Genomic DNA, 25,239 nt, shown 5'->3' on the forward strand with positions numbered 1-25,239 from the left:
CATACATTTTGGAAACACAAGCCCTGTAAGGTAGACAGGTAACTACTTGAAAATTATTAACACATCTCAGAACGAATATATATTAAGCCTACAAATATTATCATTTTTGTATGAATTGGACAGTCTCTTATTTGACCAATGTTTATGGAGGCCCTAGTCTGTATAGGTACTGTGTTCAGAGGTGAGTGAGATGCACCAAGCCCCTGTACCTGTGAAGTAGTGAGAAAATAAGTGAAGAAAACAAAGAAGCCAATAAGTCATTTGAATAGTGAAAAACAGAGAGATAGCTTTATGTGGAAGAGGACTTAGCAATTTTTAGTTATTATTTGGTATTCTGCTCCTTAAAGAGGATTTGCAAAATTGCACAAGCTGAAGCCCCTCAAAACCCGGATCCTCCCCTGTGATCAGAACCATAATAGAGGCCTGTACAGGCAGTCTGTTACCTCTAATCAGCACACTTTCTCCCTTTGTTTCAAATAAATGGTACTGGGTTAAAAAAAAGAACCATAAAAAAGATAGAGCAGAAAAGAAGGGAGATGAGGGAAGGTGTTGCAGGGGAGGGTTTGGCCAGGGCACCATGGTCAGAGGACATTCGAATAGAGACAAAATGACATAAAGGGGTGGTGGAGGGTCCTAAGGAGGAGACAGGAGGCCAAGGTAGCTGAAGCAAAGGCAAGGAGAGATGAGAGCAAATGGAAGGTGGTGCCGGCCTAGATCTGGGGGCTTCTAGCCACTGTTGGCACTGGGTTCACCCTGAGGAATATGGGAACAAGAATGGACCTATCACACTTGTTTAAGGACCGCTGTGGACTGGTGAACCACATAATGCAGACCATGATTAAATTCCAAAATGTTTGGGGCATAGCAGGTCCATGATTTTTAAAGTGGGGTACACTTGTGGTAGGGTTGAGGGGAAAGAGTAGGTATCTGCATTAGACGCTGCCATATCTTCTTGGCCCTTAAATTGACTCGAAGATTGTGGGGGTAGGCATTATTATGATTATTACTATCAGACTTGGACAATTTATGGAGTAGAAAATGTGAGGCCTGTGGAGAAGGGTGTCTGCCCATCTGGAGGTCTGCAGAGGCAGGATGCAGGGGGTGCTGTAGGATGCCAGGCAAAGGCCAAATTGGGGCTGGCACTGAACACCACATAAGAAACTACTTGCGGTGTTAGGATGGAGACCCATGCTTTCTGAGCAGAGGACTAACAGGGGAAGAAGTTAAGGCAATGTGGCAAGAGGATTCATTTGTGAGACAGTACCAAAGAAGGCACATGGGTCGTGCAGAAGTACACCTTAGCTGTGAAACATTCTCAGCCATTTGCCTGCCATCTGGGAATTTATGAATAGTTCAATATGCATGGGTTTCCCACATTTCTCAATCATTTGTTTAAATTAACTTTGATTTTCTTATTTTGACAGCTCTGTGCTCTGAGGTCCAGCAAGGTGACTGGAGAAGACCACCTTGTGATTCCTGGTTAACTATCCCCAGAATCACAGCTGAGGATGCAGGGCATCCAGAGACTGAGCAAAGGGAAAGCCAGGAGCTCCTCCACTCAGGCTCCCGGAACACCCACGTCCGGTGGATTCAACCCCTGTGACCAGCTCTTTTGAGAATCCACTAACTGGAACATGTCAACCCTATTCTCTAGCATGTTTATCTTGAACACAAAGCAAGCTGTTACCAGGGCTTTGTCTGCAGCACAGAATCTTGAAATATGAGTTATTCTGTGCGACTATTCACTCTTCGTTTTGTCCATCAACCCAAGGAGAACATTTACACATTTGGAACGTGGTATAATAAAAATACAAACTTGCAGAGTGCATCGCTGACCTTTGAGATAATAAAAACTATGTTCTAAGAAATCCCATCAAGTGCAATGCAGCGCACCTAGGTCACGTGTCATCTCAGTGGAAAAGGGGGCTTGATTCTAGACTTCCTCATCATAAATAGTTAGCCCAGAGATTCTGATGGCATAACAACTGTCTAGTAACTTCAGTCAGACCCACATGTCTATAATGTTGTGTACATATACACTATAGTGTCACAATATATAAATACATAATAAATACGTGTATAAATGTTAACATTTTTTAAAATAGAAAGTAATTCAGAAATGTCACCCTCCCTTTCCTCCAAAATGTGATTCATTCTGTTCCTTCAATTATTCATTGTTTCTCCAATTTAAATTTTGTAGTATGATTTTTTTTTCTTATAACCCATCACTTGTGGGTTCAAAGGACCTGTCCTTTAGGTAGTCTACTTTCCAATAATTAAAATCGTCACAGAGACTGAGAAGATCATTTCTTTAAATTAATAACTTCTGTTCAAAGTTTCTTAGACCTGGAATGAAACAGATTGGAGGACTGGAGACCCAATTATAAATCACAAATGCTCTGATTTTACTCCGCTGTCAGATGTTAGCTCCCAGCACAGTTTATTAATAAACTCTTTTAAAATATCTTCAACATATAAAACCCAGGCTAAAAAAATCAAGTTTCCTTATTTTCTGTCTTATTTATTGATTTTCTAATTATGCCTTTAAAAAATACTTGATACATAAATGTCCTGGTTTGCATTTTTAATTCTTTAAAATTTTCAAATACGTTATTGTGTTATTGAATAAAGTTTTTTTCCCCAGCCTAGTAGAAAGGCAACGGTTACACTCTCAGTTTTTAGTAGGCTGGTCAATGCCGAGGACTAATAATGAAGCAGGGATTCAGGGAAGAGTTTTGTTTTGTTTTGTTTTAAAAATCCTGCATACACTATAGTAAGAATATTCTTTTTTGCTGGCCACTATGGCTCAATGGTTGAGCGTCGACCCATGAACCAGGAGGTCATGGTTTGATTCCCAGTCAGGGCACATGCCTGGGTTTCAGACTCAATCCCCAGTAGGGGGTGTGCAGGAGGCAGCCAATGATGTTGATGTTTCTCTCTCCCTCTTTCTTCCTTTCTCTCTAAAAGTCAATAAAAACTTACTTTTTAAAAAGTAATTTTTTGCTTTTGTTTCTTAAAGCATACATAATCAAATCGAGTGGTGTCTGTTCAAAATCCTCAAATGATCCCCATCACCATCAGAAGGTCATTAGCATTGCCCTCTGGTCCTGTGTGACCTGCCCTTGTCTTTTCTCTGTCTCCATTGCTCATCGTTCTCTCTTTTACTCACTTTTGGCTCCAGTTCCCCTGGGCTCCTGGAAGATCCTGAGCAGCCAACGTGCTGCCCTGGCCTCCTCCGAGTGGCTTCCTTTCCATCACTCAGGTGTCCACCCGACCTGATCTACCATAAAAAATAACACATCTGCCCCGCCCGCTTCCTCTCCACTCTCAGTCCACCTCCCTTTCTCCAGATCCAGCCTTTGCTCCCATTTACCACCTGATATATGTCATATTCGTACTGGTTTTCTGCCCCATGCCTACCCAGAGCGAGGTAAGTGCTGGGAGGACGAGGATCTTGCCTCATTTTTTTCAATGCTGAATCCCCAGCACCGTGGGGAGGCCCTGGCTCACAGCAGGTGCTCCACATTATTTTCTGACAATGCAGCTTTGACTAGGAACTTTGAAATTTTGAAATCAAACCAATGTTTACAGTCCACCCTGCAGGAAAAACGTCTAATGCCAAGCAAATTGGTACTTAAGAACAAAGAATTCTGGTGCCTAAGAAGAAATCTTAGAAGCTTAGAGTATTATATAATGGTGAACACTGACACTGGCCCAGCAAACATTGTGAACATAATAAAAATGTTTTTCTTATAGGTCAGTGGTTCTCAACCTTCCTAAGGCCGCGACCCTTTAATACAGTTCCTCATGTTGTGGTGACACCCAATTTCATTGTTACAAATTGAACATAATTAAAGCATAGTGATTAATCACAAAAACAATATGTAATTATATACATGTTTTCCGATGGTCTTAGGCGACCCCTGTGAAAGGGTCGTTTGACCCCCAAAGGGGTCGCGACCCACAGGTTGAGAACCACTATTATAGGTTCATGTCTTCATTTCATGAAGGGAGAGTGATTTTTCCCACAAGGAAAAGCCAATACTACATTTAAAAAATGCTTCTGTGGTACACACACCTGCATCTTGTTTACAGGAGCCAATGCTGAATATATTAGCTAATTATAGATATGCAGATATCTTGTTTTTCCTTAATGCAAAAAATATATAAAAGCATGGGAACTAGTATAGTGCCCCGACTCATGGTTGAACACCCAATTTCTATTAGGTGAGGTGGGGCTAAATGGTAGAGGGACAGAGAAGTCAGAACAATAAGGAAGATTATTCATAATTCACAATCTTCATATTCTGCTGTTGCCCTTCAGGGCTTAAGACATTAAAATGAAAAAATCTAAATTGCAAAACAAAATGATCATCTATTGATTCATTTTTTTAGGGTGTTTATTGCAGAAAAATTAAATCTAGAGCATGGAGGACTAGCAGAAAGGGGGAAAACGTTAGCTTTGGAAACTCTGAGACATACAAAACATTGTGCAATATTTGTTCATATAGATATCTATGCTTACAGGGGTGAGGAAATTGCAAATCTGAATGACCAAATTAAGGAAATCATGATTAGCTTTGAAATTTTCAAAAGGGGATTTTAATAACCATAGTTGGCACTTGCCCAACATATGATTAATGAACCAACTTTTGAGACCATGTGGTCCTCAAGATGGAGCAACCTGATGTGATAAAGCCAACCGAGTCAAGGGGAAAACGGTCTGTTAGTGGGACAGTTCCAGAATCCTATCTGCAGCCCCACAGAGCAAGAGGTATGAGGCATCCTTCAGTCAGAGGTGTGCTTCCCAGGGTTCCTAAGTGCTGAGTGAGAATCTGCGTTCCTCTAACAGGTGGTATAGGCAGATTAATGCCGCCACCCCACCCCAAGAATGTCCCTGCCCTAATCCCCCAACCTGTAAATATGTATGTCACATGGCATAGGAGATTAAAGTTGCAGATGGAATTATGGTTGCTAACCAGAATACCTTAAAATGAATTTTTATCCTGGGTTATCTGGGTGGCATTCAGATCTCCTAGCCACGCAGTCCATCACCTCCTGCTTTAACCACCAGCTTATTCCTTGCTGCTGGCTGAGATGTTCCTCCATACCTGATCAAACTGAAGTCCAGTAGGACCAAGGCACTCTCATTTCAATATCTGCTCTCCATAAAGAAGTTCCGAGGACAGGGAGTTACTCATTACCCATTTTCTTGATTCAATGGCTAGCCTATTGGACAATGACCACCAGTCAGTGTTACATGATTCTCTTTTCAGATACCTTCAGTGAGAAAGACAGAAAGAGTCTTCTTGACATCCAGGTTGCACACAAGTAATGAATGACTCACTATTATAAGTATCTTCTCAAATGATCATTCAAAAGAATACAACCTGAACAAATGTGAAGGTGCGCTCTGGAGTATTGGTTTTTGTCCTGTTAACATTAACCTTCCTATAGACTAGGTGGGAGGAAGGCAGTCTTCCAACAGTGTTCCTTGTCCATCATTCTGATAAGGAATCATAGGTTGGGGCTATGATTTCTCTATAGAACAGGATGCAGCATCAGAGGAAAAAGGCAGGGAAGCCAGATTCGGAGACATCCTGTTCATGCATCTAGTAGACACCTCTGGATTAACCAAACGTAGAGAGTTATTGAGCAAATCCCTCCACTTGATCAGAGTTTTTAGGTAGTTCCTTTCTTATAACAGTGTTTTCTGACAATCTCTAGGGTCTAAGAGGAATTTTAGGTCTCACATTTCCTTTAAGGATGCAAACAGTTTCCACTAGTACCAGTAGCAAGCCACTCATGGCCTTTCAAAAACTACCTAATAGTGTATGGTAGTCAGCATTAAGGTTGTCTTTCTGGTGCCCCTACTGGCTTTTGCCATGAACTCCAATCTCTAGGTATTAGTCATGGTAAAACAGCTTGCGGGTCTTAGGCACCTGAGAGTATCTTACACCAAAAACCTTAAAAACTTTTTGTTGTTTGGAACCACCTTCAAAAATAAATTTTCTTTTCTTTTCCCTCTTTTTTCTTTTCTTTTCTTTTCTTTTCTTTTCTTTTCTTTTCTTTTCTTTTCTTTCCTTTTTTCCTTTTCTTTTCCTTTCCTTTCTTTTTTTTAAATGGAATGTAATATCCCCAAATATGAGATATGATTTCTCAGGACTCTAGGAGTTCTACAAGGACCACTAATCAGTATTACATGATTCTCTTTTCAGATACCTTCAGTGAGAAAAGACATTCATTTTAGGGAAATATTTTTCATCAGTAGAGAAATATTCCTGATTCTTCAAATTGTCCATGTTGGGTCTCTCCTTATCTGCAGAAGTTACAAACCAATCTCACCTTCTTATGAGTCATGCTAATTCCAAGTTCTGTCAGCATGCTTGTTTGCAAGCCCGATAATCATCAATCATCAAAGTTGTATTTCAGAGTATCTTTTACCATCAGTAAATTTTAGTCTCTTCAAAGGAATTTTTGCCACAGGTAAGGGAATTAGCATATCTTTGTGTGAAAACGTTTAAATAGATTGTATGGTCTCTTAGTTTAAGATAGTGATTGACTTTTTCTCAGAAATTGGGATAAAAAAATGGGGGACATCTGTAATACTCTCAACAATAAAAATAAAATTTAAAAACATTTTAAAAAAGGAATTTTCCCTACCAATAACAGCACTGAAATCCCAGTGTCCACGGAGCTTCGCTTTTTTTTTTTTTTTTTTAGCTTGAATAAGACTGGACACCATCAAAGCCACAGAGAAAGCCAATTGATTCAGACCCCGATGATCTATAAAGTAACCTAGAAAAGCTGACTACTTTTGAGTAGGTGTTGTGAGCCAGGGGACCATTGTTAATTCAGATATTGCCAATATTTTTTCAGGAAATCTATCTTTGTTGTAGTTTTGAGAATTTTGGCTTTGGGCTGGCCAAGGGGCTCTCACTTAGTTTACACAATCACAGCAGGCTTATGATGCCACTTTCACCACATCTGTTGTCCACATGTGTTACAGGAGCATGTATTCACTGGTCTGTACATGTGCTGTCTGGGCAGTTGGTATGAAAAATTACCTTTTGTTTTTGAACAGCTACCAATCCATTCTCTCCCCAAATAATCTCTAATTCTTTAGTACAATGGCCAGGTAAAGTTACATTGATTAAGCCCAGAAATTGCCATTTCCCAGCCTCTTGTCAATCCAACAAGCATCAGTGTGGACTCAATTCTCCTGCTGGGAGGGTTATAAGAATAACCAGCCCTCCCCACATACAGGAGGGTTACCTGGTTGCTCTTCCTTACCTGGGCCACACTGATCTGTTCCTTCTATCATTACATGAGTTGAATCAAAACTTTCCCAAGCTCACTGTGCCTCATCTATTTCTGAGCATCCAGCAACATCTTTTTCAAATCAGTGATGTTAAGCATAAATACTTGAAATTTTACAGGGGAGGGAAAACATCAATTCTGATTTTTTAAAAATTCCAAGGTACTCAAGTGGTGGTGTTTTGTTTTTTTCCCCCAATGAACAAGGACTTCTGTGGTATGCCAAATAGTTCCCCGCCGTTGGGGATGCCCACATCCCAATCCTGAAACCTGTAAATATATTTCTTTACACAGCAGAAAAGATTTAGCTGCGGTGCTTAGATTAAGGAATTTGAGGTGCAAGGTTTTCCGGATTATCTGCTATAGTTTCACCACTGCTATAGTTCAGGGATGTTTTGGTTCAGTGAGGCTTTTGTGAGCTGTCTTAGGAAAGCTGATCTTTTTATATACAACTGTCTTCAGGGAAAACACACTTTCAATAGTAAGATTCTTTCAAAAAAATCTTTGGAAATTGAAGATAGCCTGCATAGATCCAAAGGGAATGCAGAAACTGTTTCATACATAAAATTAATATAAATAAAACTTAATATCTACTCAATGTTTTACTTTGTATTCAAGAGGCAAATTCATTAAGAGGGATTGTAAACGTAGATGAGCAATTTGAAGTGCTCTTCTAACAAAAGAGATTTTTTTCTTTCACTTTAATATTAGAGGTTTGGTTAAACAGTGCACTGGAGCTACCAGACAAGAATAGTCATCCTACAATGATCACCTACAGCTTTACATGAAACATTTAAAAACCATTTTCAAGGATGAAGTGCCCTAATCGGGAAGAGATTGTGTCAAAACATCTATGGGATAGTTTTGGAATAGAGACATATTTTTTTCTAAAAAGGATCTGTTTTTGAATGACAGAAGTGTGGCTGGGCTAGAAATCTACACACACTTAAATGGGTCAATTGAGGCTCTAGTTCAAGTCAGGGAGGCTGCAGTCTTCTATGGTACCTAGCTCCAGCTCTGTGAAACACTTCCAGGATGGAGCACACAAGAGCAGAGACCTTGGTCATTAACACATTTGCAAGTGCCATCAGGTTGATGAGATCTGAAATTTTGAATCTAGAATGAAGTGGAACAATAACATTGGAGAAGTTAGAAAAACAAATGGTCAGAGGATCAAGAGGTGTGAGTACAAGATCATTTACTTAGAGTGGATTAAGGAAAGTGCTTGCAGAAATATAGGAAGGCACAGAACTGCAAAGAAACCATAAATAGGGGAAGCATGCATTTTAATGTGTGTATAAACAGAAGATGATATGGAGGCTCTTTGTGTTATTATTTACTTTTTCTCTTAATTTTTTTAGTTTTAGAGAGGAAGGAAGAGAGAGAGGGAGAAGAGAGGGAGGGAGGGAGGGAGAGGGAGGGAGAGAGAGGGAGAGAGAGGGAGAGAGAGGGAGAGAGAGGGGGGAGAGAGAGAGAGAGAGAGAGAGAGAGAGAGAGAGAGAGAGAGAGACTGACTGATGTGAGAAACATCGATTGGCTGACTCCTACACAACCTCTACTGGGAATCGAGTCCATAACCTGGCACAACTGGGAATCAAACCAGCAGGTTTTTGGTGGATGAGATGATGTTCAATCAACTGAACCACAAGGGCCAGGGCCTGTGTTATTTCCATCAGTGCTCTGATGGAATTTTCTCTCTAGTCTGTGTGGTTGGGCAGGAAAACATGAAGACTGGAAGGGAAAAAGCAAAAGGATGACAGATCAACAAGACGTCTCTTCTTTGGTTCAACAATTTAGAAATTTATCACTTGGAAACAAGGTCTAATGGAGGTGAATGGGCAGTACTAAGAAGCATAGTGTTAGCAGGAGGCCAGAGGCCAGAGGCTAGGGGTTTTCTGCCATCTCTGGAGACTGGAGGGAAGGAAGTGAATGGAAACACCAGCTAAAGAACTTTAGGTTGGTTATACTAGTAAACTGGGACTATACCCCTGAAGGAGGGATTAGTTCCTCAGGTATAGGTCTTTTAAAAAATATGACATAGGCAATCTCATTCAGAAACGTGCCAACAAAACAAAGCACGGAGACTGCAGCAGGGACGTGTCCACAAGCCAAGGACTGAGGGCCACATCAGAAGCTAGGAAGAGGCAAGGAAGCATTCAACCAGAGTCTAGGGCAGCGGTTCTCAACCTGCGGGTCGCGACCCCTTTGGCGGTCAAACGACCCTTTCACAGGGGTTGCCTAAGACTATCCTGCATATCAGATATTTACATTACAATTCATAACAGTAGCAAAATTACAGTTATGAAGTAGCAACAAAAATAATTTTATGGTTGGGGTCACAACATGAGGAACTGTATTTAAAGGGCCAGAAGGTTGAGAACCACTAGTCTAGGGGGAGCCTGGCCTTGCTGATAACTTGGTCTTGGGCTTCTGTCCCCCAGAATCTTGGGAGAATGAATGTCTGTTGTTCTGAGCCACCTAGTGTAGTACTTGTTACAGCAGCCCCAGGAAACTAACAGACTCCTCGAGCACAGCCAAGCTCACCCCTGCTTCCCGCTTGCTAGTTTGCTCTGTGCATGGGGACACTCCTCCTCAGAGAACTCAGTCTGTGGTTCTCTGTCACTGCCTTCCAGCTCTGTTCAAACACCGTCTCCCAGAGATGACTCTCCTGACCCACCTGATGTAGAACAGCAGTGGGTCCCCACCCCCATCACTCTCTACCCCCATTACTGTGTTGGTTTCCTTCAGGGCCACTAACACCATCTGACATATGATAGATATAGGTCTTAACTTGTCTAGTCATCTGGATCTAGTCTGTTCTTGGTTGTATCATCAGCGCCTGGAACTTTTGGGCTGCTCAGTGACTATCGTTGAATGAATGTATTCATTAATTCCACATTCCCATGATATCAGTGAATTAAGCATTTGGACATATTTACTGCCCTTGTATGTTGCATGCATGAATGATTCTTAGATTCTACTTGTTTCAACAATGCATGATTCTAGTGCGTCGTATAGCTGATAATAAATTTCAAAACATGAATGATGAACAGTACAAGTAAAGCAGAATATGGACAGACATTCTGTCTATAACACTATGAGATTGATTTTACACTGAACTATTAGGAAGAGATTTCCTTAATTTACATTTGCGACATATATTGACCATAACCCACATTTCTTAACCTCTCACAGTGGCTGGCAGTCTATGTGTGTTCTCTCTGGAGTTATGTGGATTCCCCTGCCATTTCACAGTCTGGGAAATTGAGGCTCAGAGAGGTATAGAAACTTGCCCAAGATCACAGAGTTGGAAAGGAGTAGAGTTCAAAGGCAGAGAGCCTGGCTCCAGAGCCAGTGCTGTAAGCTCGACAGTATACTCTCTACTGACATCTAGTAACTGACACAGACTCCTCTGCAAAAATACTGAACAATTTATGATGAAGGAAAGAGAAGAAATGGCTCAAAGGTAATCAGCGGAAAAGATGGATAGCATCTTCTCTTGAACTATATGAGGTGGAAAGAACCAAGAATAAAATAAAAATTATGAAGCACTTTAAGTGTAGTAGACAGGAACAAGTCTGAATTTTTTTACGCTTATGGAATATTCTAAAAAGTGGGGGGGATGGGGACGGGAGGGGAAGGTATGCATATTTTTATATACAGAAGTTATTTTCTATGTTTTAGTTAATGTCACCAAAAAAGATAATGCCAATCTAGGAAAAATATGTGTAAATGGTACAAATATATTGAAAGTATATGGAAATGCATGTGCAAACACACACACACACACACACACACACACACACACACACACTCCAAAGGACCTATACCCTTAAATCTGAGCCCTCTTCTGTCAATTCTGAGTATAGATTAGCTATATTATTCTGGAAACTTCTAATTTAAAATTTTGTGTCATAATCACTAGAGGAAGCGGGAAGCTCTGACTCCCCGAGGCTGGGTTTGGAGCTGTGCTAAGCACTGTCACAGGCTGGGGACCTGCCCTACCAGGGGCTGAACACCTGATGTGATAGTGCCTTGTCTACCCACTGTCTGTTGTAGATGCCTTAAGATAGGATTTATATATTCTTAATATTTGATTCCCCTACTAAACACAAAACTCTTTTTCCCACTAGAACTAAAAATTCCATTTCTTTAAAAACAAAAAGTGCTTTATTGGAAGTAGGATGGTAAGGCAATTAATAAGAGGTTTGTTAGGAGTTAGGAAGATAAAATTAGCATGGTTTCCTACATACATTGTTCTTGTCTTCAAACTGTGTAAGTTTACTCTATAAGACCTTCAAACACTTGGAACATTTTGGTTGCATATTTGATAGATGAAGCTAATTTTTCATGGAAAAAGAGTAAGTCAGGTCAAAAAAAGTAAATTAAATCTTCATCAGTGGTGATCACCAGTCATTTCCATCACACAGAAGTAAATATAGCTCAGTCCTTCCCACGTGTCACATCACGTAAGTTTTTAAAAAGGGCATGTTATTTAAGTGGATGGTCTTATGTTTAAAATATACATATTGAAACTATTTAAAATTTTAAGTTTAAAATTGTTATATTAATTTAAAACTTTAATTGAACTGAATTTTTAAATTTATAATAACAAATAAAAATATTTAAATTTTTTCAATATTAAAAAGAATCCATTCTTGTCATTTGAAAATGGGCAAATACTTTTTTTTAACCCCTAGGTCACATATCACCTTGAATGTCACCATGTAGCGTACACACAGACATATATGCTCCCATTTATGTATGATTGTCCAGGTGTGACTATGGGTGCCTAGCAGCATACCTGCTCTAATGTGTGCATGAGAAGAAATGAGGGGAGATGCAAGAGGGAGGAGCATAAATAAACTTAAACCATTACAACCCATACAGGCACCTCATATTGTCCCCAAATCCATGGGGTGTCCTTAAAATTCATAACTGAGGAAGAGTTCCCAAATAGAATGAAGAAAGACTTGTGGAAAAATCCTAAGAAGTTATCAACGTTTAGGCATCTTCTTAAAAATGCCTATAGTACAGACATATGAGCAAGTTTTCATGTTAATAACTCTCTAGATTATCTGCAGCTCAATTTATTGTGACAGCCACAACAATTCTGGAGATAGACTATGGTAGACATAGTTCTAATATTATTGACATCCATCCAATCGTGGCTCTTCCTTTGAAATTAGTAGGAAGACCCATCGACACATCAGCTATTCATTAGCTCATAAAAATGCACTTCACAAACTTGGAGCGATGGTGGGAATCACCCAGACCCTCTCCTTCTGCTTCCTCCTTCCACATTGGTTTCAATTTTTCCTCAACTGCTTTTCTTCTGATCTTAGTCTGGCTGGGATCTCCTGTTTGCATTATGCCATCCTATCCCAATGTTTGGACACTCGCTGATCTTCAAAGTATGTATAACTGAGTGTTCTTTCCTGACTGAGTCAGGGCAGCCAGTGGATTGCAGACTCTACCTTAGTCACAGGTGGTTCTGAACTGACCACACTGGGTCCTCTCTCTCAGTCCCACCTCCCTGATGACTTCCTCAAATCCAAATTTCAAAATGTGACCGGCAGGATAACTTGTTCTGCTGATTTATGGAAGTGAGTTCTCAGCTCTGTTCTCATTAGATCTGGCATCATTTTGAACAAAACTGAATGTCTAGGCTTCATTATGTGAAAACTGTTCAAAGTACTGTAATAAAGAATGAGAAAGACATGATTTATGACCCTCCACATTTAGGAGATTTAATCCTGCTTTTTGCTCAATGGCTTATCCATTGTGTGAGCAAAGTCAATACCAATAATGAAATGTAGACTGAAGAGCTAAATCAATGGAATAAAATGCAATAGAAAAACTAGAAGACTGAGTAAATGTGAAAAGGCTAGAGCCTGCAAGGTTAGTATTTGGACAACAGGTAATTACAAAATTCAATACCTGTGTATGAAAACACGACTGGCAGTCATCTGTCACAATCAGAGGACTGTTCCTAATGATTTGGGCCCCGAGTTAGGATGAGAGAACAGAATAGGTCTATGGAAAGTGACACATCTCTATGCATGTGCATAAGGAAAACACATGTGCACTCCTTATGTGACTGAAGGAGAAAGGGAAACTCCAGATGACTTATTTTGTATTTTATTTAGGCCCTTTACACATTTCCTGTTCCTTTGGATTTTACTAACTTCCATCTCACTTTGTCAACTTGGCATCAGCCTACATCACCCTTTTCTTTATTCTCATCCCAGACTCCCAGGTGCCAGGGAAATATTATCATGAGGTCCTGGCAGTATTTGGAGCCTGTCAGTGTGCATACATTAAGTTACTTAGTCCCTACAAGACTACAATGGAGGTAGCAGCAGCTCTCTTTTAAAGATTAAAAAAAGGGGAAGGGGGGGGGGCGCTTGCAAGGTCATAAATCATATCTTTCTCATTCCTTATTACAGAACTTTATACATTGTTCACATAACGAAGCCTAGAAATTCAGTTTTGTTCAAAATTATGTCCGATCATATAAAAACAAAGCTGAGAATTCACTTCCATAAATCAGCAGACCAAAGCCCTGTCCCTAGGTTTTCCTACTGGTCCAGTGAACTTGGATTTGAGGCTGCTTGTTTCAGGAGACACAGCTGGTGAGCAGGGAAGTGCCATCGGAAGATGCATCTGTTGACACTGATGTGTGTGTTGGTCACTGCTTCATTGCACCGCCTCTTGTCCACCCTAGGGCCCTGGGGTGCTTCTGCTGTGGCCACCTATGTCCACAGCCAGCTGCCAGGCTTCACTGCCACTGAGAGGCTTCAAGGCCAGTCCATGGATCATACAGCCGAGCCAGCCAGACCAGTGACTGTGAACTGCCCAGGCCACAATGTCTGTATTTCCTGACAGCATGACTCCTTGTAATAGAGTCGGACTCCAATTTTTGATGTTTTGCTTCTGACAGCTTTTCAGCCTCACTCTCCCTCTGCCCCTCTGTCCATATCTGAGCAAGCTGATAGGAGAGCTCGGTATTTTCTCCAGCGGCATCAGCAGAGACTTTAAACTCAGCAAGTCCCTGCCCACATGTGGGAACCTCACCCTGCTCAGCCTCCACCCCCTATAACTACCAGGAAATCCTGAGCCAGCCTCCTTTCTTCCTCTCAGAAGCCTAATGGGCCCTGCTTGGGAGCCACGCTGCTCACCCCATTAAGCCTCATTATGTGAGTAACTCACCCTCGTGGTATGTGTGTCCTGTCATTGGTCTTGACGTGAGACCAAATTTCAAGATGGAAGGCATCGTGCTTTTGTGGGGGTAACACATACTCCTGAACTAACTTTATATCAACAATGGAATGAAATACTTTCGTGACCCTTAGAGAAACCCTCAAAGTTGTAATCTTCAAAAAATGATGGTATGTGGTCCCTTAAGCAGAAATCTGTCCTTCATTTTGAATGGCCATTTTTTAAAAATTAAAAACAGAGAAAGATTAAGATGACTTCCATTTGGCACACATAAGCTTAATTTATTTGTAGGACAGTTCAACAGGTGGCGTGTTTTGGCATTTTTTAATTTATCTTAGATGGACACTATTTTTCTTCATCTCAACTTTGGAACTGCTGGCCATGGGATCTGAATAATTCTCTGTGGTGGGTGCTGTCCTGTGTATTGTGAATGCCTTGAAGCATCCCTGGCTGAGATGCTAATGGCACCACCACAACCCTCTCCAACGGTGACAATAAAAAAATGGCTCTTGATGTTGTCAAATGTCCCTTGGGCGATAACACACCTGGTTGAGAACCATTGCTCTGTATTTATTCCACAATTGACTGTCCTGATAAGACTGAGCATGGATCAAGTTCTTTGAGTCCCAGCGGAAGAGTCAGAAAAAAATGAAAAGCTGCTAGGCTATATATATCCAATGCAAGCAAGCAAAACCTATAATAAATTGCAATTCTGTCTTCAAATTTCTTTCCTCTCTTAAACTAATTTAGACTCATCCTAAAAATTGCTTACATGGTATGGATGCAAGAAATTACATTCATAATTTACAAAATCTTTATTTTAAATGATTACTCAGCTGCTTATATGCAAATACTTGCCCCTCATCTAAAAAATCAGAGTTAGCTGTGCCGACCACCATGATTTTCCTGAAATATCACACACCATAATTTATACACTTTAACATATTTCTGAATTACAAAGCATGCTAACAATTGTTTATATGATGGCCAGACATTAGTCTCCTTAATGGGACACATATGTGTATTATATCTGCTGGTACTTTTGTGAATGGCTCAAAATTCTTGGTTATAACACAGAGCTGGTTTATTGCCTAAAGTTTCCATCCTATTAATGAGTTTTCCAGGGAGGACAGATGATAACATAGATTGAGTGTAGTGATCTTGTTGAAAATTGAGGAGCCAACATAGGATGCTTTGTATTTTTGTAGGATTTAAAGGCAGAAACAACTCCAGAGATGGATTTGGGAAGAGAAAGGCAAATCACACCCAAAATACAGCGGTGACAATCTTACCTTTCTTAACACTAACACATGTATCCTTGCTCCTCCACTACCCAGTATTCAGATTTTAAAACAGAAGTGCGAGTGGTAGGCACGCCAATTAATTAAATGAAAAGTGCTATGTTTCAGTCTTTTAAATGGATCAAAGTTTTCAAGCTTCACTTTTCTTATTTCTTTCCCGTTGTAATGTTATTCTAAAAACCTCACTGATGATGCTCCTGGCACTGGTCATTGGAGAAACCAGTAGCGCTTACCTCGGCTTTAATTTTATTGTCTCCAAAGCAGAGGTGCTGTAAATAGGCTGCAGCATTGGACTGGACCGAAGGAAACTGGTGCTGCAACATCTGAATCACTTCAGGCAGCTCCGGGTCTCTCCATCCAAATTCTCTGAACAGAAGGAAGCAGGAGAACATGAGTGAGGAATCCTGCCACACTGTCCACACTCAGTTACCTTCACAGTTACGGGAATATTTCACAATTGTGCTGGTTTTCTTACACATGAACCCACTTAAGAAGACTTCCTTAAATAAATGGTTTGTATATATATAAACTGTTTTACACATATACTATTCTACATGTGTGTGTCTACATACACTATCATACATGTAACAACTAAAGTTACATGTGTATGAAGATTGTGAAAAAAATGACTTAAAATAGCATCTGATTTTATTAATAGATACCTTTTGAATTTGGGCTTAACAGGATAATTTACAAGGTCACATGTATTTTCTAATATAGTATTTCAACAGTCTGATTCCAGTACAGTGTTTAGCTAAATTATCAGACAAGAAGAAATATAACTGAATGGATACAATCCACAGTGTCATAACAGCAGTTAATGTCATCATTATTTTTATGGTTATCATTATTGCTATTGCCTCTTCTTTAAAATGATTCTCTGAGGATAAATGTATATCAACAAGAAGGAAATTATTTATTTAAAGAGCTGAGATTAGTCATACGATGTTAACACATTTAATGCATTGTACATTCTTTTCCTGTATTCTTCTTTTTATATCTTAGATACTCCAAGAAGCTGATTGTTTATATAATTTTAAGAAAAATGCCCTAAGATATTTAAATCCATTCTAAAACATAAGGTTGATTGCACCATTAAACAAATAAATATTTTTCTAAAGTCAGTTCCACCAATTATAATATCAAGCTAAGAGAGCCAACTATTTGGATTCTATTCATCTAACAGGAAGCCAATTTTTTTTAAAAACAGAGAAATAAAAAAGCAACCTCTGAGACCACAGATAAAAACTTGACCCCAGGAGCCACAAAAGTGTCCTATTTATCTGAAGGATGGGGAGGAAGAGAAACGAGAAGGCTTTGCAACAACCACTCTACTCCTGGAGAAACAGCTCAAAAGCGTACATCCTGCTGATGCCAGGTCAGGGCTGCCACCCGAGAATAAGCATCATGAAAAATGAGAGCGAGAAAGGAGCAGACAGAGGTTAAAAGTTTCCTCGTAGATTCTAACCTGTTCTCTTTATCTTTCCTTTATCACAACTGGGAGGGGTTGTCAAGCAAATCTTGGAACCCGTTGGTGTTTCCGTTATATCTACTGAAGACACTATGGAACAGGAGTCCTTTTGAACTGGCTTAGTTTATTTTTATTGGAAAGATAAAACATTCAACTTACTATGCAGTGAGCATTTAACAAATTTCCCTAAAATCTTAGGCGCACACATATTTTCAAAAGGACATTTATAGTACAGTAATGCTTTTGCTACAAAATATAATTAAATGATTGCTGATAATGGACAAACTATTGATGTTTTCTTGGAGATGTGATCACAGTGGAGAACAATTATGGATTAAAACACAGCAAGCCTATTTTTCTTTTTAATTTAATTTCCTTTTGTTGCACGATTCTAAACTACTTCTGCAACATCGGGATAGCACAGTCCCTCTTCTTTTAATAGCAGCCTCCTAAAATTATATTCTTGTACACTTTTTAAAAAATCTACAGAATAACTGTAAATTAAAATGAGAAGTGCCATGTAAAGACACTCAGTGGTTCTCAACCTTGGCTGCACATTAGAATCACCTGGGAATCTTTTTAAAATCCTGATTTCTGGGCCTCATCCTCCAGAAATTCTGTTTCTTTGTTATGGGGTGGGGCCACAACATTAGTAACAAAGAAACAAAATTTCCAGAGGATGAGGCCCAGAGATCAGGATTTTTAAAAGATTCCCAGGTGATTCTAATGTGCAGCCAAGGTGGAGAACCACTGCTCTAGGGGAACAGTCTTAGGGACTCCCTGCTTACATGCATAAAAATCTAATGACATCTCTAATAGTGTCACAATAAAATAATGTCAAATCCATTATGGTGTAAGGATTTAAAAAATAATATTTGGATAAGGAAGGTTTAGTCAGCAATTCAAAAACTCAGAAGTCTCTCTTGGTGCAGAATCTCTATGGGCTGGAATGCGAGGTTTTCTCGGAATACACGTGCATCGGGTCCATCTGTCACACTGAGATAATGATCCCTACCTGGGAGAATTGTTGGGATGATTAGAAATAATATACATGAGCCCCTTAGCGCGCTATCTGGCACATAGAGTGGGCCCTCAAGAAATGTCAAGTATTAAATGTAACTAGATGCAAAAGAAAAGAGTAAGAAATGAGAACCACCTAAGATTTCCTAAAGATGCCAAACTCATATCTCATTCCTGACTGGGCTTCGCTTTAGAAATGTTAATGGAACTGGAGCATATGCAAATGTAACCTTTTCTCCATTAAAACTTGTCACACAGACCAACAATATTGTGACTAAATCCTCACTCTTATAGGGACTGTCTGGGTTGTTAAACTACAACGTGCTCAGCACAGAGCTAAATAGCAAACAGTTTGAAATCCGTGCCTGTTATGCTGGCACTTACACAAAAGAGTTGATGTAGTGTCACAACGTTGTATCACATTCACTTCTGCACTGAAGAGAGCCCAGGACAACCAGAGCCTTCAGGAAGCAGAATGTGATTTTGGGCAAGGCTTTAGGGCGGAGGGATAATGCTCACGTTGATGGATACCTCCGTCATTTCCACTGGGGGCAGGGCTGTAAGGACATTGTTTACATATGAAAATCTCAATCATTTCTAAACTTTTGAACTCTAACAAAGAGTTTCAAAGACCATACTGGCTTTAATTTTTACACCCAGGGCCAAGAGGTGGCAGGCTTTGCCTTTGATTTGTTTTTGTTGATAGGGCTGAGTGGGTGTTGGGGTGAGAGGGGTGATCTACAGAGAGTGGTCATAAAAATGTTAGCGGATCTTTTGTAATGAAAAAAATGGAGATTTCTTAAAAGTATATTTTATTGATTTTTTACAGAGAGGAAGGGTGAGGGATAGAGAGTTAGAAACATCAATGAGAGAGAAACATTGATCAGCTACCTCCTGCACATCCCCAGTAGGGGATGTGCCCGCAATCAAGGTACATGCCCTTGACCAGAATCAAACCTAGGACCTTTCAGTATGCAGGCCAACACTCTATCCACTGAGCCAAACCAGCCAGGGCAAGATATTTTAATTCTTGTTGAACAAGGAGAACCTACCCAATGATAAACATGTGGAAGCATTAATGTCTTAATCCTCATTTGTAGAGATTCTGCAACCAAAGCAAAAACGCTGCCCTATATGGTTAATCCCATTTAAAAACATCCTGTGTGTTTATATAAGCAGTCACACTAGAATGATGACTGTCTAGAAAGAAAGCTCAATTGTGACATATTTTAGAAAGAAACAGCTTTCTCCAAGTTTAATATTTTGAGAAGATGTAACTCCCAAAACCACATCATAAGCATGAGTTCACTCAACCATGCCTTTTTCCCAATGGAGCAGCCACCTTGCTCTCTGGAAGTGGGCTCAGCTCCTGGGGACCACCCCGCTGGCAGCTCCCTCCTCTTCTCATCTGAAATCTGGATTACAAATCACGCCCTCCCTTCTTACAAAAAAAAATAAAAAAAAAATAAAGCAACTCCTGCAAACCATCTATAATGATATGATAAAACAGAAATAAGAAATCAAGCACACAGAAGGAAAATTTAAATATGATGAGCATAAGGTTAATTTGAGCATTTGCTTAATTTGTTTTAAGTTTGTCTCTTTCCTTACTAGTAGCCCTGCCAACAGGAGATAAATTAATATAGGAGAGAAGGGGCAGTTCCTGTTAAAGGAAAAGACAGAATGGCCACTGCTTCGTGAACTAGGAAATCAGGAGGAAAGAGTGGGACTCTAAGCCTATCCCGATATCTGTGGCAGATCGCTGGTTAGGATATTATGGCAAACTGAATGATGGCTCCCAAAGGTATCCAGGCCCTAACTTCTAGATCCTGTGACCTTATGTGGCAAAAGACATTTTGCACAGAATAACAAGGCAACATAACACTGAAGGTAAGATGCTGTGAAGGGGGAGGAAGGGCCCAAGAGCCATGGAATGCAAGGAATGCAGCCGTAGAGGCTGGAAAAGACAAGGAAAAGGATTTCCCCTTCCTAGAACCTCTGGAGGCAGCCTAGCCTTACTGGCACCATGACACCATGATTATGGTCCAATGAGCCAGACTTACAAGAGAATAAATGTGTGCGTTTTAAATCATCAACTTTGTGTTATTATCAGCAAACAAATGCAGGGGCCCATCTGACCCTAGGACAGTGATGGCGAACCTTTTGAGCTCGGCGTGCCAGCATTTTGAAAAACCCTAACTTAACTCTGGTGCCGTGTCACATACAGAAATTTTTTGATATTTGCAGCCATAGTAAAACAAAGACTTATATTTTTGACATTTATTTTATATATTTAAATACCATTTAACAAAGAAAAATCAACCAAAAAAATGAGTTTGCGTGTCACCTCTGACACACGTGTCATAGGTTCGCCATCACTGCCCTAGGATGTGACCCTTTTAAGCCTGAAAGAGACCACCCCCACTGGGGAAGGAGGAGGAGGGAGCTGCTTAAGATATTCCAAGAGGCACTATCTCCAATTCATGCCTCTAGGGGTCCTCTCTATCTATGACTTTTGATTATCAGGCAGATTTCTCTGTTAATTTTCTCTGACTTCCTCTTGTTTATCTACCTAGCACTCCAACTTCTCTGACCTTCAGATTATTTCACGAAGGCCCCATAGCCTTTACTTCTGGCTTTGTTCCCACAAGCTGCCTGGATGCCTGCTTCATCTTAGCCATCCAGCCAGTGTTCACTGAAATACTCTCCTCCAGCCAGTGTTCACTGAACAACCACTGGATGTCTAGCCACTGGGGACACAATGAACAGAGCAAAGGTTCCTGTCCTCTGTGAACTTAGTTTCTAATGGTAACTGTCAATACATTTTTAAAAAAATATATTTTATTGATTTTTTACAGAGAAGAAAGGAGAGGGATAGAGAGTTAGAAACATCGATGAGAGAGATAGATCAGCTGCCTCTTGCATGCCCCCCACGGGGGATGTGCCCACAACCAAGGTACATGCCCTTGACCGGAATTTAAACTGGGACCCTTGAGTCTGCAGGCTGACACTCTCTCCACTGAGCCAAACCGGTTTGGCTGTCAATACATTTTTAAAAGAGCCAAATCTATGATTCATCAGATAGTGATAGTAGGTTTATTGAGTTAAATCATGCCCCCCCAAATTCATGTTCACTTGAAACCTCAGCATGGTACCTTATTGGAGACAAGATCTCTGCACATGTCATTGATAACTGGGACAAGACCTTATTGGATTAGGGTGGGTCTAAAATCCAAAGAGGGTGTCCGCATAAGAGAGAGAAAAGGACACAGAGACAGGGAGAGAAGAAGGCATGTGCAGGTGGAGGCAGAGATTGGAATGATGTGCTACAAGCCAAGGGATACCAAGAATTGCTGACCACCACCAGAAGCAAGGAGACGGGCATGGGGTGTTTCTCTGCCAGGGCCTCTGAGGGAATGCACTCGGCTGATACCTGGATTTGGTCTTCTAATTTCCTGAACTGTTAGAGAATACATTTCTGTTGTAGTAAGTCACGGAAATTTAAATTTAATACAACAGAAATTTAAATTAATACAAAATAAATTTATTGTATTTGCCACAGCAGCCACGGGAAACTAACACAAGCATGATGAGAAGAATAAAGCATGGTCGACACAGGCAATACCGAGAGAGAGAGAGAGAGAGAGAGAGAGACGTGGACTGTAAGGGTGTTTGTAGTATGGGAGCTGAAAGACTTCACTGAGAAGGTGACCTTGGAGCAGAGACCTAAAGCCAGGTAGAGGGAATGTTTCAGAAAGGCAGAGCAGTAACAAGACCCCGAGGCAGGAGTGTGCTTGGCATGTCAGGGGAGACCAGAGCAGGGAGAATGGTGGTGGTCCAGCAGAGGGCGCTGAGAAGCCAGGGAGTGTGAATGCATTCTGAAGGCAGAGCCAGTAGGATTTCTCATGGGTTGCATATGAATGTGTGGGAAGGAGGTGCTCAGAGCATCCCTCTGATGGGCATCCTCCACTTGCTCCCCACCCAAAGCTTTACCTCATCTCTTAGGCCCAGCTTGGGGCCAGTGGGTGGGTTGGTCAGGCTAGGACCCTGTTTTGGGGACGGGCCTCTATTATTTCAGAATAAGAAGGAATAATTTCAACTAGCAAGTTTTCTGCTGAAGTGGAAACAGTAAAATAATGAGAAATTGGTTACTTCTAAACTATTATGGGTACTGCGTAGTTTAAATTAATCTCAGTCAAGCAATGGACTTCTCTGACTTCAATTTATTAGGAGTTGAGAGGGAAACTAATGTGAAATGATTAGCCAAAATTTATGCTATTATTTATCATTTTCAGTCACATGTAATTTAAGTATCAGTGAATTTCTATTTAAGACATAAATATTCTTTGTAAATATTAAATTACAAAGAATATTATCAATTGTATTATAATACCTATTCAGTATCAATTAACTTTAAAATACTATTTATTTATTAACTGATGCAACTAGACTCTTTCAATAAAAATATACTCCACAATAAAAAACTAATTTCATACATGTAAGAATTTAGTTGCCCTGGAAATTCTAACAGGCTCTGTTTGCTGACAAAAGCATGGGGGGTGGGCAACAACTTATTACCCACAAACTTTACCCTGTATGGAAAGTGTTTATAGTCTATGACTATATACCTATTTTAAAATTAATTGCCCATAATGCTTCTTACAAAATCACCTGAACTTGTGAACCTTTAGTGGGAGCAAGAATGAAGGCAATTTGGTGGCCAAGATCCGGGTTAGGGATGCATGATTCAATTTGTCACTGTCAGAAGAAGATCAGGATTTTGGCTCAGGATTAGATTAAGAATTTGAGAAAAGGGCCTGATCACCCTCAAAGGTTTCAGTGTGTGTGTGTGTGTGTGTGTACACATACATTATGTACATAAAAAGGAACTTAATGTTAAATAATGGACCGGAATTATACTGTGTATAAATCACAGACTATAGCACATTTTCTTATAAATTAGGTAACTGTATCACTTGACATTTCTCTGTGAAAATATAGTGCTTTTAATTATCTGGTTTCTGAAAACATTCTGAACTTCTGAGAGAGGTCACAATTACATAGTAGTACATTCTAAATGCAAGAACACCATCTCTTAAGATTCCATGCTAGGCTCCATGTTTCTGGAAGTGAGAACCCGTCCCACACACCAATCATGGTGTCTTTACAATGTAAGTTGTGAGGGCTGATTGCTAACCATAGTCCAGTCTTGGCTAGCAATCACTTAGCGATTTTAGTCCTACAAATGTCTTGTAGCATGTTCTAGATACATGATTTCATCTCTGTCATCTTAGTTCACCAAAGAATCACAACTAAACTGATTTCAGACAACACTGACCAGAGATACTTCTTTTAAAGAAAGTCTTAGTAAAATAAAGGGTGTCCCAAAATTCACGCAATAAGTAATTTTGATAGAAAACACAGGTTTATAATTAAAAATTGTAAATTTTTTATTGATTCATAAAGTATACAGTATAGGGTTATGTACGGAATAGCATCTCGGGTAAATGGTCTCCATGGCTTTGCTGGCACATACGCACTCTTGTTATTGCCGGAGTAGCCGCATTTTCAAAGAAGAATGGTCCGATGATGCCTCCAGCCCAAAATCCGCACCAGTGACATGTCGTGGATGCATTTGTTTCTCAACAATCACTCGTGGATTTTCTGAACCCCAAATGCGACAATTTTGTCAATTAACCAAGCCATCAAGATGAAAATAAGCCTCATCGAAATTCAGCCACATTTATGCAAAACGGTCATGGAAAATTTCAACAAAAGAATGAGTATGGGCCAGCAAAGCTGTGGAGACCATTTACCCGAGATGCTATTCCATACATAACCCTATACTGTATACTTTATGAATCAATAAAAAAATTACAATTTTTAATTATAAACCTGTGTTTATTATCAAAATTACTTCTTGCGTGAATTTTGGGACACCCTTTATAACAAAATATGGTCTAGAAAGGCACCACGTGAGAAAGGTGTTTAAAGATGTTTTTAACATGCATTTTATCTGATCTTCTTTACACTGCAGGATGGGAAGGCACCTTACCCAGCATTTCTCATGCTTATTGTGTAGAGTGGGAAGTCAGGTCAAACAGGTTAGTGACTTGACCAATATCAAAAGTAAGCCAGTGCACGGAATCTGGTGGTCAACTGTGTAGGTTCAAAACTTATTCAAAGTTACACTGAGCCAAGATATCTCATTATCGGTCTGCTCTGCATGCATCCAGCCTCTAGTTTCAAACTTCAGCTCCTGTCTTTGGTTTGCTGTAGGCAATGATGTGGGAGCAGAATTATCTAGTATAAAATGCATGCTATCTAAGAAGGAAGAGAACACTTATTCTGCAAAAGAGGGAAGAATAGAACAAGGTTTAAACATGAAGAAACAGAACTCATTGCAGGTAAGCCAGGACACGTGGTTATTTTCACCAGTTCTGTCATTCAGAAAACATTCATGTTTTGCCTGTGTTCAGGCATAATTATGGATGGGTCTTGGTTTTGTCTTGATCCATCATCATCAGAATGAGATGCCTTATGCGATGTTGTTTCTTTATGCTTAAAAGAAGAACACCAAGACTTGGCTGTGGTTGCCTGGCCAGCTGCCGAATGCCTAGGCTACCCTTCTCTTTCATTTGGCCACAAGGCATGGAGCTGCCAGCTAGAAGACCCAGGGGTCACAGAAAGAGGGACGTTGCTAAAGGTATACATTTACAACTGGCTGCCTCTGTGGAAGTGTCATCTGGGGTTAAAATGGTGTTATTAACCTCTGTCAACATGATACCAAAACTACAAGTAAAAATAAAAGGAAATGGAAGGGAAGAAACCATTGGCAAAGTCACAGTCTAACTTTTTCTGCATCATTGACTGGTTATTTGACAATGAATGTAACTAATTAGTGACTTC

General features: G+C 40.1%; 1 protein-coding gene across 3 annotated transcripts in view; it reads right to left on the minus strand.

The window, feature by feature from the left end:
• The window catches only part of CTNND2 (catenin delta 2), a 795,027-nt gene that overhangs the window by 206,210 nt on the left and 563,578 nt on the right, over positions 1–25,239 (minus strand). For all 3 annotated transcript variants that reach the window (XM_036310692.1, XM_036310691.1, XM_036310693.1), the window contains one exon: positions 16,073–16,205. In XM_036310692.1, coding sequence (XP_036166585.1) covers positions 16,073–16,205 — 133 coding nt within the window. The remainder of the gene's footprint in view (positions 1–16,072; positions 16,206–25,239) is intronic.

This window comes from Myotis myotis, unplaced genomic scaffold (assembly GCF_014108235.1).
Source record: "Myotis myotis isolate mMyoMyo1 unplaced genomic scaffold, mMyoMyo1.p scaffold_m19_p_5, whole genome shotgun sequence".
In the NCBI taxonomy this organism is placed as follows: Eukaryota; Metazoa; Chordata; class Mammalia; order Chiroptera; family Vespertilionidae; genus Myotis; species Myotis myotis.